Here is a 14,148-nt window from a genome sequence, read left to right on the forward strand (position 1 = left end):
GCACCAAATCTGTCCAGCATCATCCACTCATTTCCCTCACACTTACCTGTAGAGCAGACCCTATTGTCTAGCAATACCATCCATCACCCAATTCATCCCAGAAGCCACCAACGGCTACAACAGCTCCCAACTACCCCAGAACCCACCTCCAGCAGCTCACTGGCCCTTCAATACCCATTGCCATATCCTCAGTAGCAATCTGATCCCCAGTACCTACTTCCACAGCACCCTAAACTTCCAACAGCACTGACACTTAACTGGCTTTCACATCAACATAACTCTCAGCACATTCCATCACTTCTACCTACCCAAGCTCCCCTCTGTCCATGCATGCTTCCCCCTCAGCATCCATCCCCAAGCTCCTGTCTATCCGCGCATGCTTCCCCGTGCAATACGCACCCCCAGTTCCCCTCTATCACTATACCCACCCCCCTCAGCAACCACCCAGTTCCCCTCTATCAGTGCATGCTCCCCCTTCAATATCCATCCTCCAGCTCTCCGTTATGCAAAATGCACTCTCAGCACCCACCCCCACTTCCCTCTCTATCAGTCCACACTCACCCCTCAGCATCTATCCTCCAGTTCCTTTGTACCAGTGCACGCTCCCCTCTCAACACCAATCAGTGCACACTTCCCTGTGCAACATCCATGCCCAGCTCCGCTCTATCAGTGCATGCTCTCCCCTCAACACCCCTCTATCAGTGCATGCTCCCCCCTCAGTAACTCTCCCCTCGCAGCTCGCCTCTATCAGTGCATGCCCCCTCCCTCAGCCTCCATCCTCCAGCTCCCGTCTATCAGTGCATGCTTCCCTGTACAACACCCATGGCCCGCTCCCCTCTATCAGTGCGTGCTCCTCCCTCAGCACTCAACCTCAGCTTCTCTCTATCGGTGCATGCTCCCTCGTGTAACACCTACCCTCTATTGGTGCACAGTCTCCCTCAGTATTCACCCCCAGCTCCCCTCTATCATTGCACGCTCCCCCTTGTAACACCCACCCTCTATCGGTGCACGCTCCCCTCTATCAGTGCATACTCCCCTCAGCACTCACCCCCAGCTCCCCTCTATCGGTGCACACTCCCCTCAGCACTCACCCCCAGCTCCCCTCTATCGGTGCACGCTCCCCCGAGCAACACCCACCCTCAGCTTCCCACGCTTCCACCCGCTCTCTAGCCTCCGAGTCTCCCTCTCCCTCTCCCAGCCGCAGCAGCACGAGCCGCCCCCGTCGCGCCTCCGCACTGTCTCGTGCCGCGCCCAGACTTGGCTCGTAGTGCCAGGACAGGGCGTGGAAGGGGGGGGTTGTAGCAGTATCACCATGGTGACAGTGACGTTAGCTCACCCTGGATCTAATTGGAGGAAACCCCGTGGCCCCAGCCGCAGCCCACGGGCCAACCGAGCTTGCTCCCCGCCTGTGCCCGCCCTCACGGCGGCGCGCTACGTCTGGATTGGCTAATAGCAAAAGAAGGGTGGGCCCCGGCTCGGAGCAGGCGTTGGGATTGGCCGTGTGAGCACGGGTCTGGCAGCGAGTAGGGTTGCCTGTGCCAACGCCCTTTAGCGCTGGCTCTCGCTTGAGACGGGAGCGGCTCTTTCTCCTCGCCCCAGCCCCGAGCGGAGCGCACCCGATCTAGCGGCGCCAGCCGGCTCGGCCTAGCGGAGCGGACCCAGGTGAGCGGGGCCGGGGTCGGGGTCGGCGACGGGGATTAAAGGGGTCGCCGCGTCCTCCATTTTGTGAGAGCGGCGCGGAGTCCCCAGCCGCGTCGGGGAGCGGGAGATGCCGCCAGCGCCGCCGCCATTTCACGCCCGGCGGGGCCGCCGGAACACCACGCTTTCCCCATCGCCCCCCCTCCCCCGGTGGTAGCTCCTCCTGCCTACTCGGGCAGGGGTCGTGCCCTGCCCCGGAGAGAGCTGCCGAGCCCCGTTCTTCCCGGGAGGCTGCCGGGCCGGGCCCAAGGCGTGGACGGAGTTGCCTCTCCCTCGCCCGCTCCGGCCTGAGCGAGTCCTGTTCGCCGCGCCCCCCAGGGGGATGGGACTCCCCCATCCCCGCCCTCTCCCGAGGGATAGAGTCTTGGCCCCCCCCCCCCCCCCCCCCCCCCCCCCCCCCGCCCGGGGGGAGGCTCGGGTAGGGGGCTTCGCCCCTTGCCTCGCGGTGGGGAAGGGGATCCGCTTGCCCCAGTCCCGGCGCCTCATTCTCTCTCTTTGCTCTAGGGAAAGACTCCCCGTGGTCTCCCGGCCTGGTCCCGCGCCCCCTCCTTCGCTAAGGGACAAAGGTTCCCTTATTCTGTCTCCTCATCTCGGGGGCACCCCTTCCCCACGTGTGTGCCCAATACGCCCACAACGGGCGCCCTTCCCGGTGCCCCTGCTTGCCTCGCGGGAGCACGGATTGCTACCCCTGTCCTCGGAGTCTCTCTTTTCGGGGCCATTGTGTTCCCAGACACGCACTAGATAACCACCTTCTTCTCCCCGTGTCCTCTGGGCCTGTTGGTCCTCCTGTGGCTACCCTGGGGCTGATGGTTCTTTTACTGCCCCTCCCCAGTGCTCCCCCCCCTTCAGGCAAACCACTCTGACCCCCACGCCTAGAGGTAAGGGTTTGGGCAAGGCTCCTGGGGATGGCCCCTTTGGGTTAATGACTTCCAGCCGTCTGTTTCTTCCCCTCCCCCGCATATCTTGACTAACCACAGACTGCAAGCCCTGCTAGTGCACGCAGGGGTGAGAGAGAGGAAAGTGGAGGTGGAGATAAAAGCCATTCTGAGGAGGCTGGAGTGCCTCTTTCCACCATCTGGTCTCTAGATTGGTCTCCTATGGGGAGAGAGTGAGTTATCTTTTTTCCCGTCCTGGTGGTCCAGGTTATTAACCTTCCTTAGAGGCTCTGGAGATAGGGGCACTTCCCCTCTTCTGTAACCAATTCCTTGTGAAATGGCCTGGTTGTATAGGCCTAGGATTCTTCATTCCAGGATAGCTTTTGGGGTGATGGTGTGGTGGGGACCCCTTGTGGCCTGTGATTCTTGGTTCCTGGGGAGATGGTTGGTTTTGTGTCTTCTCAGTTTTGGGGAGGGGCAAAGTGTGGTGTTTTGCAGCTCTTGGCTCCCAGAGATATGGCTAATCTGTTTCCTCCTTGACAGGTTTTGAGGTGCCTTTTCCTCTTGACAGTGTGACAGTCCCAGCCTCTCTTTCTGCCTTGTGCTTTCCCCACTGCCAGCCACCATGGAGAAGACCGAGATGATCCAGAAAGCCAAGCTGGCTGAGCAGGCTGAGCGCTATGATGATATGGCCACCTGCATGAAGGCAGTAACCGAACAGGGTGCTGAGTTATCCAACGAGGAGCGCAACCTGCTCTCGGTGGCCTACAAGAACGTAGTGGGGGGGCGGCGCTCTGCCTGGAGGGTCATCTCTAGCATTGAGCAGAAAACAGACACCAACGACAAGAAGATGCAGCTTGTCAAGGACTATCGGGAGAAGGTGGAGTCTGAGCTCAGGTCCATCTGCACCACTGTGCTGGTGAGTTGGGGAACTGGGGATACATCTCATAACCTTTGACGCACAAGAGATCTGTACATACCTCTGTGCTTGGGAGTGAGATCTATGTGTGACACTATGTTGGGGTGTGGGATCAGCTATTGCACCACTCAGTTGAAGGATGCAGGGATATTGTCATAGTGAAGTGTGGGAAAGGAAGATGGGGGCAGGGGTGAGATCAATATTCAGCACTATCTTGTAGTTATGGGGGCTATAGAAGGATTTGAGCTCAAGTTCATCTGCACCATCGTGCAAGTACGCTCATCTGTCTGCAGTAACAAGGTTGGAAGGAAAAACAAGAGAGCTGCTTTCTTCCTTTTGTGGTTCTTGATTAATAAAACAGTCGTAAGCATCCAGATTAACTGAGTGATAACTGAATTATCTGCTTTGGTGTGCTCAGTTGGGTGGTGGTCACAAACTTCTGGGTCAGGTCAAGAGGAGACTTGTAAGAAGATGAATAGCTTTAGAGGGGATCTTGAATAAAATCTATATTTTATGTTGTATAAAATATAGAAAGTCATCTTCAGTGAAGACGTGAATATTAAATTTGTAGAAAATTAGGCTTCCTGCACCTGCAGATGTATTTTTCAGACTGCCTTGTATGGTAGAGATGCAGTCATTGTGGAATAATGCAAAACTACAAAGATTTAAGCTTGTAAGAGATACTGCAGATGAATATTAATAGACGAGTGCAGAAATGCCCATGTATCTATTCTGAGGGGAGGGGGGCAGTGCCCATGTCTTCTAGATGTTCGCAGTGGTGCAAATATACTGCATTACAGTGGGGGCTGAATCTGTATCAGCAATGCAGAAGGTGCAGCACCCTATTCCACATGATCAATGAAAGTTCTGGCTGCAGGAAGCTAGATGTGTAATGCAGTTAGAAACATGTAGCAAATAATCTTGAATACTTTATTACCAATGTAATGAAAAAATAACATTTTAAGTCCTATCTAATATTTCAGGCATCTTAGGACAGGAAGAGGTGATAGCAAGTTCTTAAAAATAAACTAGTATTTCTAGTTTAACCAGGAGGTAAACTTGTACTCACTTGGATTAGGAGACTTGTAGTTATTGCTATCTCTTTCAGTAGTAATTGAGAAAACTCACAGAACTAAGTGATTGGGCAGCAAAATGGCAAATGAAATCTAATGTGAATAAATATAAAGTAATGCACATTAGAAAAAATAACCCCCAACTATACATACAATATGATGGGGGGCTAATTTAGCTACAACGAGTCAGGAAAAAGATCTTGGCGTCATCGTGGATAGTTCTCTGAAGATGTCCACGCAGTGCGCAGAGGCGGTCAAAAAAGCGAACAGGATGTTAGGAATCATTAAAAAGGGGATAGAGAATAAGACAGAGAATATCTTATTGCCCTTATATAAATCCATGGTATGCCCACGTCTCAAATAATGTTTATCAGAATGGTCTCAAAAAAGTATTCTAGTACTAGAAAAGGTTCAGAAAAAGACAACTAAATGATTAGGCGGTTTGGAGAGGGCCCATACGGGGAAAGATTTAAGAGAGGCTCTCAGTATGGGGAAGAGGAACGGGGGATGTGATAGAGGTAATAATCATAGTGATGTAAGAAAGTGGATAAGGCAAAAGTTACTTTTACTTATCCCATAATATACAAGAACTAGGGGTCACCAAAATGAATTATATAGGCAGCAGGTTTTTAAAACAAATAAATGGAAGTTCTTCACCAGCGCACAGGTGCAACTTGTGGAAACTCCTCACCTGAGGCGGTTGTGAGGTGGGGACTATAACAATGTTTAAAAGGGAACTGGATAAATTCATGGTGCTAAGTCCATAAATGGGTTATTAGCCAGGAAGGGTAAAGAACGGTGTCCCTAGCCTCTGTTCATCAGAGGATGGAGATGGATGACAGGAGAGAGATCACTTGATCATTCCTGTTAGCTTCACTCCCTCTGGGGCACCTGGCATTGGCCACTGTTGGTAGACAGATACTGGGCTAGATGGACCTTTGGTCTGACCTGGTACAGCTGTTCTTATGTTCTTAGAAGCAAAATCAAGCCAAGAATTCTAGCTCCTCTGACAAGGGGAACATCTGCCTGGGTAGTGTGGAAATACTTATATGTTCCAATGTTTGCTGCCACCTAGAATTTTTTTTTTTCTGAATTAAAAATCTGGTCTAACAATTCTAAGCAGTTTTCTTATAAAGATTTATTTGAAACTACTTGGTAAATCAGTCAAGACAATTACTACTTTTTCCTTAATACACTTAAAAGGTATTTCATTTCTTTAAAAAACTTCTACTGTTTCAAGCATGGTTAAAACTTGCTAAAGCTTCATTTAAAAAAAAAAAAATAGTATGACTCATAAACCACAGGTTTAGACTGATTCTTGTTTCCTGTGACAGAATTCTAATTACACTTACTGATTTGTTGCCCGTATTTTACAATGGGGCTTCCTCAAATCATCTCTTCTCTTCGGTGATCCAATCTAACCACCAGTGTGTTGGGATTCATACACGAAACCAACCCTCCAGACTTTGAGACTTTTACCCCCTTGTGCCTTTACTTCCTGTCAAATTGAATTCTCAAGAGGTTTTATGATAAACCATCTCATCTTGTTTTGTTACTTCATCTTAATAGATTCTTCTATAAGTGGTCTAGTGCAGAGTTGGCCAACATGTGGCTCCGGAGCCATATGTGGCTCTTCAGAAGTTAATAGGCAGCTCCTTGAATAGGCACTGTTTCCGGGGCTGGAGCTACAGGTGCCAACTTTTCAATGTGCCAGGGGGTGCTCACTGCTCAACCCCTGGCTCTGCCCCCACTCCACCCCTTCCTGCCCCCTCCCCTGAGCTTGCCATGCCTTCACTCCTCCCCCTCCCCCCAGAGCCTCCTGCATGCCACAAAACGGCTGATCAGTGGGGCTACTGTTGGGCGGGAGGTGCTGGGAGTGAGAGGGAGAAGGGGGGCGGCTGACATATTACTGTGGCTCTTTGGCAATGTACATTGGTAAATTCTGGCTCCTTCTCAGGCTCAAGTTGGCCACACCTGACCTAGTGGCTCTGGAACTGAATGAGATGCGAGCATTGAGCCCTTTTGGCTTGTCTATGCTGAAGTTACCCTAATCAATTGGTGTATGTAGTGGAAATGTGTAATGTTCACAAAGGTGATGTTTGCGCATATCCCAGTAAACTTACCCCAGTTTCACTGCATGTGCTCCCTCTGCTCTCATCTGGGGCCTCATTGGCAACTGCCTGCTTTCATTTGCCCCTAAAGTCAGCAGGAAGCAGTGAAGACAGAAACCTACAAAGCCACATGCTTTTCCTGTTCTCTGGCATCAGCAAAAACAAAGATGCACATCTTCCTGTACTGGGGGAAAGGGGTTTATTATCAGTTTTCACTACTAGCTGTGATACTGCTGCTTTCCTTTCCAGCACCATTTGTAGTTTTACGCTATTTTCCTTTCCGTTACCTACTTAATTCTGCTGCCACTCTGTTCCATGAGTCAGCAGCTGAAAGATTGAAGCTGCCACTATAAAGAACAAATTTCCCAGTGCTTGTGTATGAATTAGAGAAGGAACAATAAATGCTCTGGTGAGCCCCCTTCAGCATATCACAGCTTTTGATCAAATTTCAGAATAACTTCAAGTTATTCCTGGTTTCCAGGATCATTAAGTTCCTGCTCTGGGTAAGCTACCTCTCAGAGGTTATCATGTAGTATAAAACTTCTCTGCAGTCTAGTCTGTGGTAAATGCAATAACTGCTTGCAAATAATATGGAAGGGTTCCTTATCAGTCACTAAACTGTTGCAGTCTAAAACGAGTCGATATTTTGGGTGCAGTAGGTTGCTGCTATTACCCAGTTATGTTACTAACAAAGAAAAAAAAACGTTGTTGCTGTCTATACAGCTCAGCTTTCAGAAATTCATACATGCTGTTCTAGAAATCTGCATTTATAAATAATCTTAGCAGTATTTTGCATGCAGCAGTAGAACCTCACAGTTACAAACACCAGAGTTAGGAACTGACAGTCAACCGCACACCTCATTTGGAATTGGAAGTATACAATCAGACAGCTCCAATGACACTCCCCCCCACCACCATTCTCTAAAAAAGGCAAATACAACATGTTAGCCATAAACTACTTTTAAAAAAAAAAAAATTGACAAGGTAAGGAAATGGTTTCTGTGCTTATTTCATTTAAATTAAGATGATTAAAAGCATCATTTTTTTTCTGCATAGTAAAGTTTCAAAGCTGTATTAAGTCATTGTTCAGTTGTAGACATCTGAAAGAACAATAACATTTTGTTCAGAGTAACAAACAACCTCCATTCCTGAGATGTTCATAAGTGTGAGGTTCTACTGTGGTTAAGTAACTAAAATGCTGTAACATAGTCTGATATTCCTTTTTCCCTAAAGAGTGCTCCGGCTCTCCTAGTTGAATAATAATAATAAATAAATTACTTTACTATTCTTATCTCCTCTGAAATACTTCTACTGCAGGCTGTTTAAAATTCTTAATTTCATTTTGACTTTACCTGCTCTCTTGCAAGCCATTCACATACAGCTCTCATCATTGGACACAGAGCTGGTCACAACTGATAAGATGTTATTGGTGCTAATTGTATCCCAAAAGCAGAAGATGGAACTTAAAACAAGATAATTTTGATGAAGTTTCACAGGTGAGGGGGGATTTAATCCTTCAGGCAAGAGAATGGTCACTGAAACAAAAGCATGGCCCAGTTACCATATGGCTTTGGCAGAAAACTTGCAGTTTGAATGTCATTTGCTTCCCATAAGCAGAGAAATTTTCAGTAAACCTGGTTGAATTACTTGACTGTTGTACTGGATACTGTTGAATGACTAAAACTGTGTGGAATTTTCAAAAGTGCTTAAGTGAATTAGGAGCACTATTACCAAGTCTCTGGAGTGCTTTTGAAGATCCCACAATTCCCCAGACTTGGAGGCCATAGAATTTAATTTCTGTTTAACGGATTCTAAAATTCTTTATTCATTATAAAGATAAAAGTAGGAGTTGTGTATTGTTTACTTTGAGTGGTTAAATGTAGTGTTAAACTTGCATGGCATGCTCAGAGCTCTAGCGCACAAACATTGCTACATTCGCAATCATCCAGTGCATCTTAATGGCTACAGCTTTCAGGTTTTTTAAAAATGGAATACTTCCAAATGCACTAGGTGCACCCTTCCTTTGAGAAACAATTAAAGTGTGGTGTAGCAGAGTATAAACAACAGTACAGTGGTATCTGAGAACCTTTTGATTGCTACTTGTATGCTACTGATATTAGTACTGATTCCTAGCTTTGCTGCCTTTTGTATGGAGAGGAGAAGGAAATTGAGATTTTTCACAATATGGGAGGCTTCTGTGATACCTTGTACCAACTTCTAGGTCCTTAGTACTTCACCCTTCAAGGGACATGACATATAGTTCTCACAAGTTCACTGTTTTATGTTTAATTCGTGTACTTTCTGTATTAGATAACATTTTGTATATCAGTTTCTATATCCTCAGTTTGGGGCTTTTCATGCAACAGGGAAGAAATTTTTAAATTGAAAATAAATTGGTATGGTAATGTGGGGACAGTACTGACACTAAATCTTATTTAAAAAATGGCTAACTTTCAAGATGCTGATGTTGCTTGCTTTATGTATTAAAATCCCTCAAATTGTAGCTGCTTTGTGTCAATCATGCGGGTCAGGTACTTAATCAGGAAACAGCATTAAAAAAAAAAAAAACCTGTCATCCCACCTCTCAAAGCTTGTTGTATGATGGCTGACAAAACTTTCTTACCAGACTAACATGGTGCCTGCTAGTTTTTAAAAATGCATCAGGAAGCAGTCATTTGATCATAGTTCTGAGAAGAGCCATTAGAGTAGTGAAAGGATTAGGGAAAACATGCTTTATGTGATATAGAAAGTGCTCCTTTTCAGCTTAAAGAAAAGGTTACGGGGTGACTTGATTAGATTCTGTAGGTCCATATCAAGCTTGTTCCCCATATAATGTTCTCTTCAATCTAGTATACAAAGTTTTTTAACGTGATCCAATGGCTGGAAATTGAAGTTAGACAAATTGAAAATGGAAATGAGACAAGCATTTTTAACAGTGTGACTTAACTATTGGAACAATTTACCAAGGTTCGTGCTGGGATTCCTCATCACTGGCAGATTTTTAAAGAGATGGATGATTTTCTAAAATATACTCTAGTTCATGAGAAATTGTTATGGGGAAAGTCTATGGCCTGTGTTAAACAGGAGGGCGGACTAGATCAGTTGTGGGCAACCTGCAAGGCTGCACACGGCTCATGAGGATAATCTGATGGCGGGCTGCCAGACAAGTTATTTACATTTGCATGGCCTCCCACAGCCCCCACTGGCTGCGGTTCGCTGTTCCTGGCCAATGGGAACTGCAGGAAGCAATGACCAGCATGTCCCTGTGGCCTGCACCGCTTCCTGCGGCTCTCATTGGCCAGAAACGGCAAAACGCAGCACTGGGAGATACGGGCGGCTGTGCAAATGTAAACAACCTGTCTGGCGGCTCGCCAGCAGATTACCCTGACAGGCTGCAGGTTGCCTATCACTGGACTAGATGATCACAGTGTAGTCCCTTTTGGCCTTGGAATCTATTAATCTAGAAAGTGGTAACCTCACTTGAGTTGCTAACCGTATATGCACTGTGGCTTTTATTTTAGGGCACTTTTATTTCACATTGAATAGAATGGCGTACAGTACCAACTTTAGGGTTGGGTCTATAGAACTACACTTTCTTATGATGAGAGAATTCACAGACATAAATGAACACTAATATCAGATGACCACTTTAACAGTTGAAAGAAACTGTGTGCATTAGGACATCTTGCATTTCCCTAAGCTGCCCAAAACATCATTAGCAAAGGCAATGTAATCAGGAGTGTGAAGAAGCATGTTTGCAGCCTCTGCTACATGTAGTTTACGCAGGCATTGGAACTTGTTCACTTGATTTTTTTTTTTTTTTTTTTTTTTTAAATGTGAACATTTCTTGTGAATACAAAACTGAACTGGTGGTTGCAGTGCTGATTAGCTCTTTAAATCCTGTTTCTCTATATTTTCCATTCTTTACATGGCTGGGTTTTTGTAACAGTAAATTTCAAAAGTCAGATCTGAGAACGAGGTTTATGCAGTAGCCTATATCTTGTATATTAGAAGCACTGAGGTTTTTTAATATATTTACATTTTCAGAATAATGTAATTAGCACTGTTTAATAAAATTTGAGATTGCTCTTAGATCCTGAGACATCTGCTGGAGCAGTTACATGGTTATCAGAGACCTAAATCTCTTGGTGTGCGATTTTGTTTTACTTTCATCATAATCTAAGGCCCAGTTTACAAATTGGCATTTTTTTATCTGAATTCTGCTGGAGAGACCCTTGGCTCTTACAGTGGCTTCAGAAATAAACTAAGGCTTAGGTTACTTATTTCACTAATTCAGCAGTGTTTCATGTTTGATATTAACCTTAATTTATGTTGCCCCGGGGTCTTTAGTGAACTGTAAAATTTTGTACTGAAATACATACAATTGTAAATGTAATCCATAGGGTTTGGAGGATGAATAGAAGAAGTATGATCTATTGACAGCTGAGATGTTGTCAAAAGCAGTTTGGGTGGAAAGAATAATCACGTTATCTGATTGTTGCCACTAATTTGTTTGTTTCGGTAATGTTGATACTGAGTTTGAGTTAATTGCCCCAAAGACAACTGGTGCATATCTGAGGCAACCTCTGCATGGGTTTACCCTTTATTCACAGTTTGAACCATAAAGAGTAGAAACACAATTATGATGATCCAAAATTTTAGATTCTATAATGTGATTCTGTTGATGAAGAATCATGGCATGCACGTTACTCAGTTTCCTATCCTCCGCTGTCAGTGAGAGGTTACTATTTTGGAAAGTAGTATGAATGGAGTAGAAAGGATTAGCAATGCACCTTTAATATACATATGCATTTGTACAGTAGGAATCATATAACTTCATCTTGTGAGAGATCTTTCCTACTTCACATTGTATGTATAGGTTTCTTACAGGGTGGATTGATTTAAATTGTCATTTTAAATCAGCAAGCAGGAAACCTTGATTTAAATCTATTTACACCTCTACCCTATATAACACTGTCTTCGGGAGCCAAAAAATCGTACCACATTATAGGTGAAACCGCGTTATATCTAACTTGCTTCGATCCACCAGAGTGCGCAGCCCCCCCCGCCCCCCGAGCGCTGCTTTACCACATTATATCCTAATTCGTGTTATATCGGGTCACATTATATCGGGGTAGAGGTGTACTTGTGTTTTGCTCTTGTACTTTTTATTAGAGAGGCTGATTCTAATTGGTAACCATTAAAACATGTCACTTTGCAACTAAATTTGGTGCTTCTCTTTGCTAACCAGGAGTATATGCTATATGTATACCCATTTATTTAAGAAGTATATAGAATAACATTTTAACTAGGTTAATTTTTGGCTTGCAATTTGTGTCAAGATCTTTTTGGATGGAAATTCAAAATCAATTAGAAATGCACAAAAACAGCGTTTTTTTATTTATTTAATAAAACTACCTTTAATGTCCTGGGTACACAATCTTTTCAATGTGTTTTGCATTTAAAACTTTTTTATTAAACAAAGACAGTATTATCTGTAATAATTTAATTGAACTGATTGTATCTGATCACCATGTCCTTCAAGACTTTAGAGCTAGTAGATCTCATCCTCTGTTCTTATGATTGGTGGGAAAAAAAAGTGTCCCTGCTTTTTTCAACTGAATTGGTTTCTTGACTGCTATGACCTAGTAATTGAACTAATCTAGATGAGTAGACTGTAATTAAGGGAGAATTCTTTCCTGGGTGCCTAACTGGTGAGTCTTGCCCACATGCTCAGGGTTTAGCTGATCGCCATATTTGGGGTCGGGAAGGAATTTTCCTCCAGGCCAGATTGGCAGAGGCCCTGGGGGTTTTCCGACTTCCTCTGCAGCATGGGGCATGGATCACTTGCTGGAGGATTCTCTGCATCTTGATGTCTTTAAACCATGATTTGAGGACTTCAGTAGCTCAGACACAGGTTAAGAGTTTGATACAGGAATGGGTGGGTGAGATTCTGTGGCCTGCATTGTGCAGGAGGTCAGACAAGATGATCATATGGTCCCTTTTGACCTTAAAGTCTGTGACTCTGAGTCTCCATGTGCAGATGGAAGCTCCTGCTGCCAAAAGCCAGTTTAGTGCTTCAGATTCCAATTGATTAGTCAGTGACTTTTTTTGAAAACTTGGCAACAACTGTGTACTTCTGAATAGTAATTTTTTTATTTAATTTAAATTACTTTAGTAGTTATCAACTTAGTCTTCAACATAAGTTTAAAATTTCAAATTTAATTGTAATTAAAAACATTTAACAACTTTAGAATTCTTTTAAAAAATGCCTGTATTTAATTTATATAAATATCAGTTAAAAAAATCTTACTTTTTTAAGTCATTGTTTTTTTTATCCACCTGTTTTTTTGTGGAATTAATTGAAATTTGAATTGGGAAGAACTGACACTGGTGTTGCTCAAGATTGGTGGTGTGTGGTTTTTTTTTGTTTGTTTGTTTTTTGTTTTTTCCCCTGGGGCGTAGGGGGATAGGTGCAGCATGGGCCAGGGATGCCATTTAGGACGGAGGGTGTTCATGATCTCATCCCAGGGAAGGCATCATAGGCATTAACAGAGTTAGCTCTCGAGCAGCTGGTCCCTGGTAGCAGATTCCAAGAGCTGATGGTGCTGAGCCTCCCACTTCCCCCCACCCAGCCCAGCAGGGAGGGGGAACCTGTGCTGCTGATACTGCTGAAGTAGGGGTGCCTAGTCTAGATTGCAATGGCAACTCCCTCCTGCAGAATGGGTTAGCAAGACTGGATGTGGATTGGGGGATGTAGAGCTGAAAAACTTGCTCCTTTCTTTGAAATATGTGAATTGGCATCACTGCTGGCCGTGGAGGAGTCACGTTAAGAGATGAGCCCAAAGGGTGCCATGGGATGAAAATGTTCGGGAACCTAATCACTGCTCTAGAAATTGTAAAAACTGAAGATAATTAATTTAGGGTTCTCCACTAAGGCACTCATTTGGCTAAGTGTACACCTTAAAATAGCATTGGTGAAACAGCAAAACATTCCAGTTTCCATACTGGATCGGAAGCTCACCTGGTCAGATATCCTTTTTCCAATACCAGTTTTTCAAAGAAATTAATAAAATCTATCATGGAAAATAGTTCATAGGAACAATTCCTTCATGATCCCATGAGTGATTAGCATATGCCCTGAAATATGAGGGTTTATATATTTTAAACTCTACCCTGTCTATTGTAACTGCATGTTATTCATTTGCTAAGTTTCCTCCTTTTTAACATTGCCTAGACTTCTTCCATATACCTTTTGCTATTGCATGCACCCATCTCTGCAGAATTGTATCCAAAATTTTTGTCTTTCCTAATACAGAAGTCTTTCCATGTCTCTGAACACATTCTGTCTGTCTCCTTGAGAAGGCATGGCCAGAGTAAAGTGTTCCATTTTGGAGTATACTAATAACATAATGAAATTATAATTTCAGTGAATCCTAATCCATTCTTTAGACATTTTAATGTTTGCTTCA

At 44.6% G+C, this 14,148-nt stretch overlaps 1 protein-coding gene across 2 annotated transcripts in view; it reads left to right on the plus strand.

Moving 5' to 3' along the window:
- Positions 1 to 1,504: 1,504 nt before the first annotated feature.
- Positions 1,505 to 14,148, plus strand: part of YWHAQ (tyrosine 3-monooxygenase/tryptophan 5-monooxygenase activation protein theta) — a 39,048-nt gene continuing 26,404 nt past the window's right edge. The window contains exons 1-3 of one of the 2 annotated variants that reach the window (XM_032777457.2): positions 1,528 to 1,662; positions 2,676 to 2,806; positions 3,117 to 3,492. In XM_032777457.2, coding sequence (XP_032633348.1) covers positions 3,199 to 3,492 — 294 coding nt within the window. In that variant the 5' untranslated portion in view covers positions 1,528 to 1,662; positions 2,676 to 2,806; positions 3,117 to 3,198. Of the gene's footprint in view, positions 1,663 to 2,675; positions 2,807 to 3,116; positions 3,493 to 14,148 lie in introns of both variants that reach the window. The other variant, XM_032777456.2, reaches the window with a different exon arrangement.

This window comes from Chelonoidis abingdonii, chromosome 3 (genome assembly GCF_003597395.2).
Source record: "Chelonoidis abingdonii isolate Lonesome George chromosome 3, CheloAbing_2.0, whole genome shotgun sequence".
NCBI classification, from domain to species: Eukaryota; Metazoa; Chordata; order Testudines; family Testudinidae; genus Chelonoidis; species Chelonoidis abingdonii.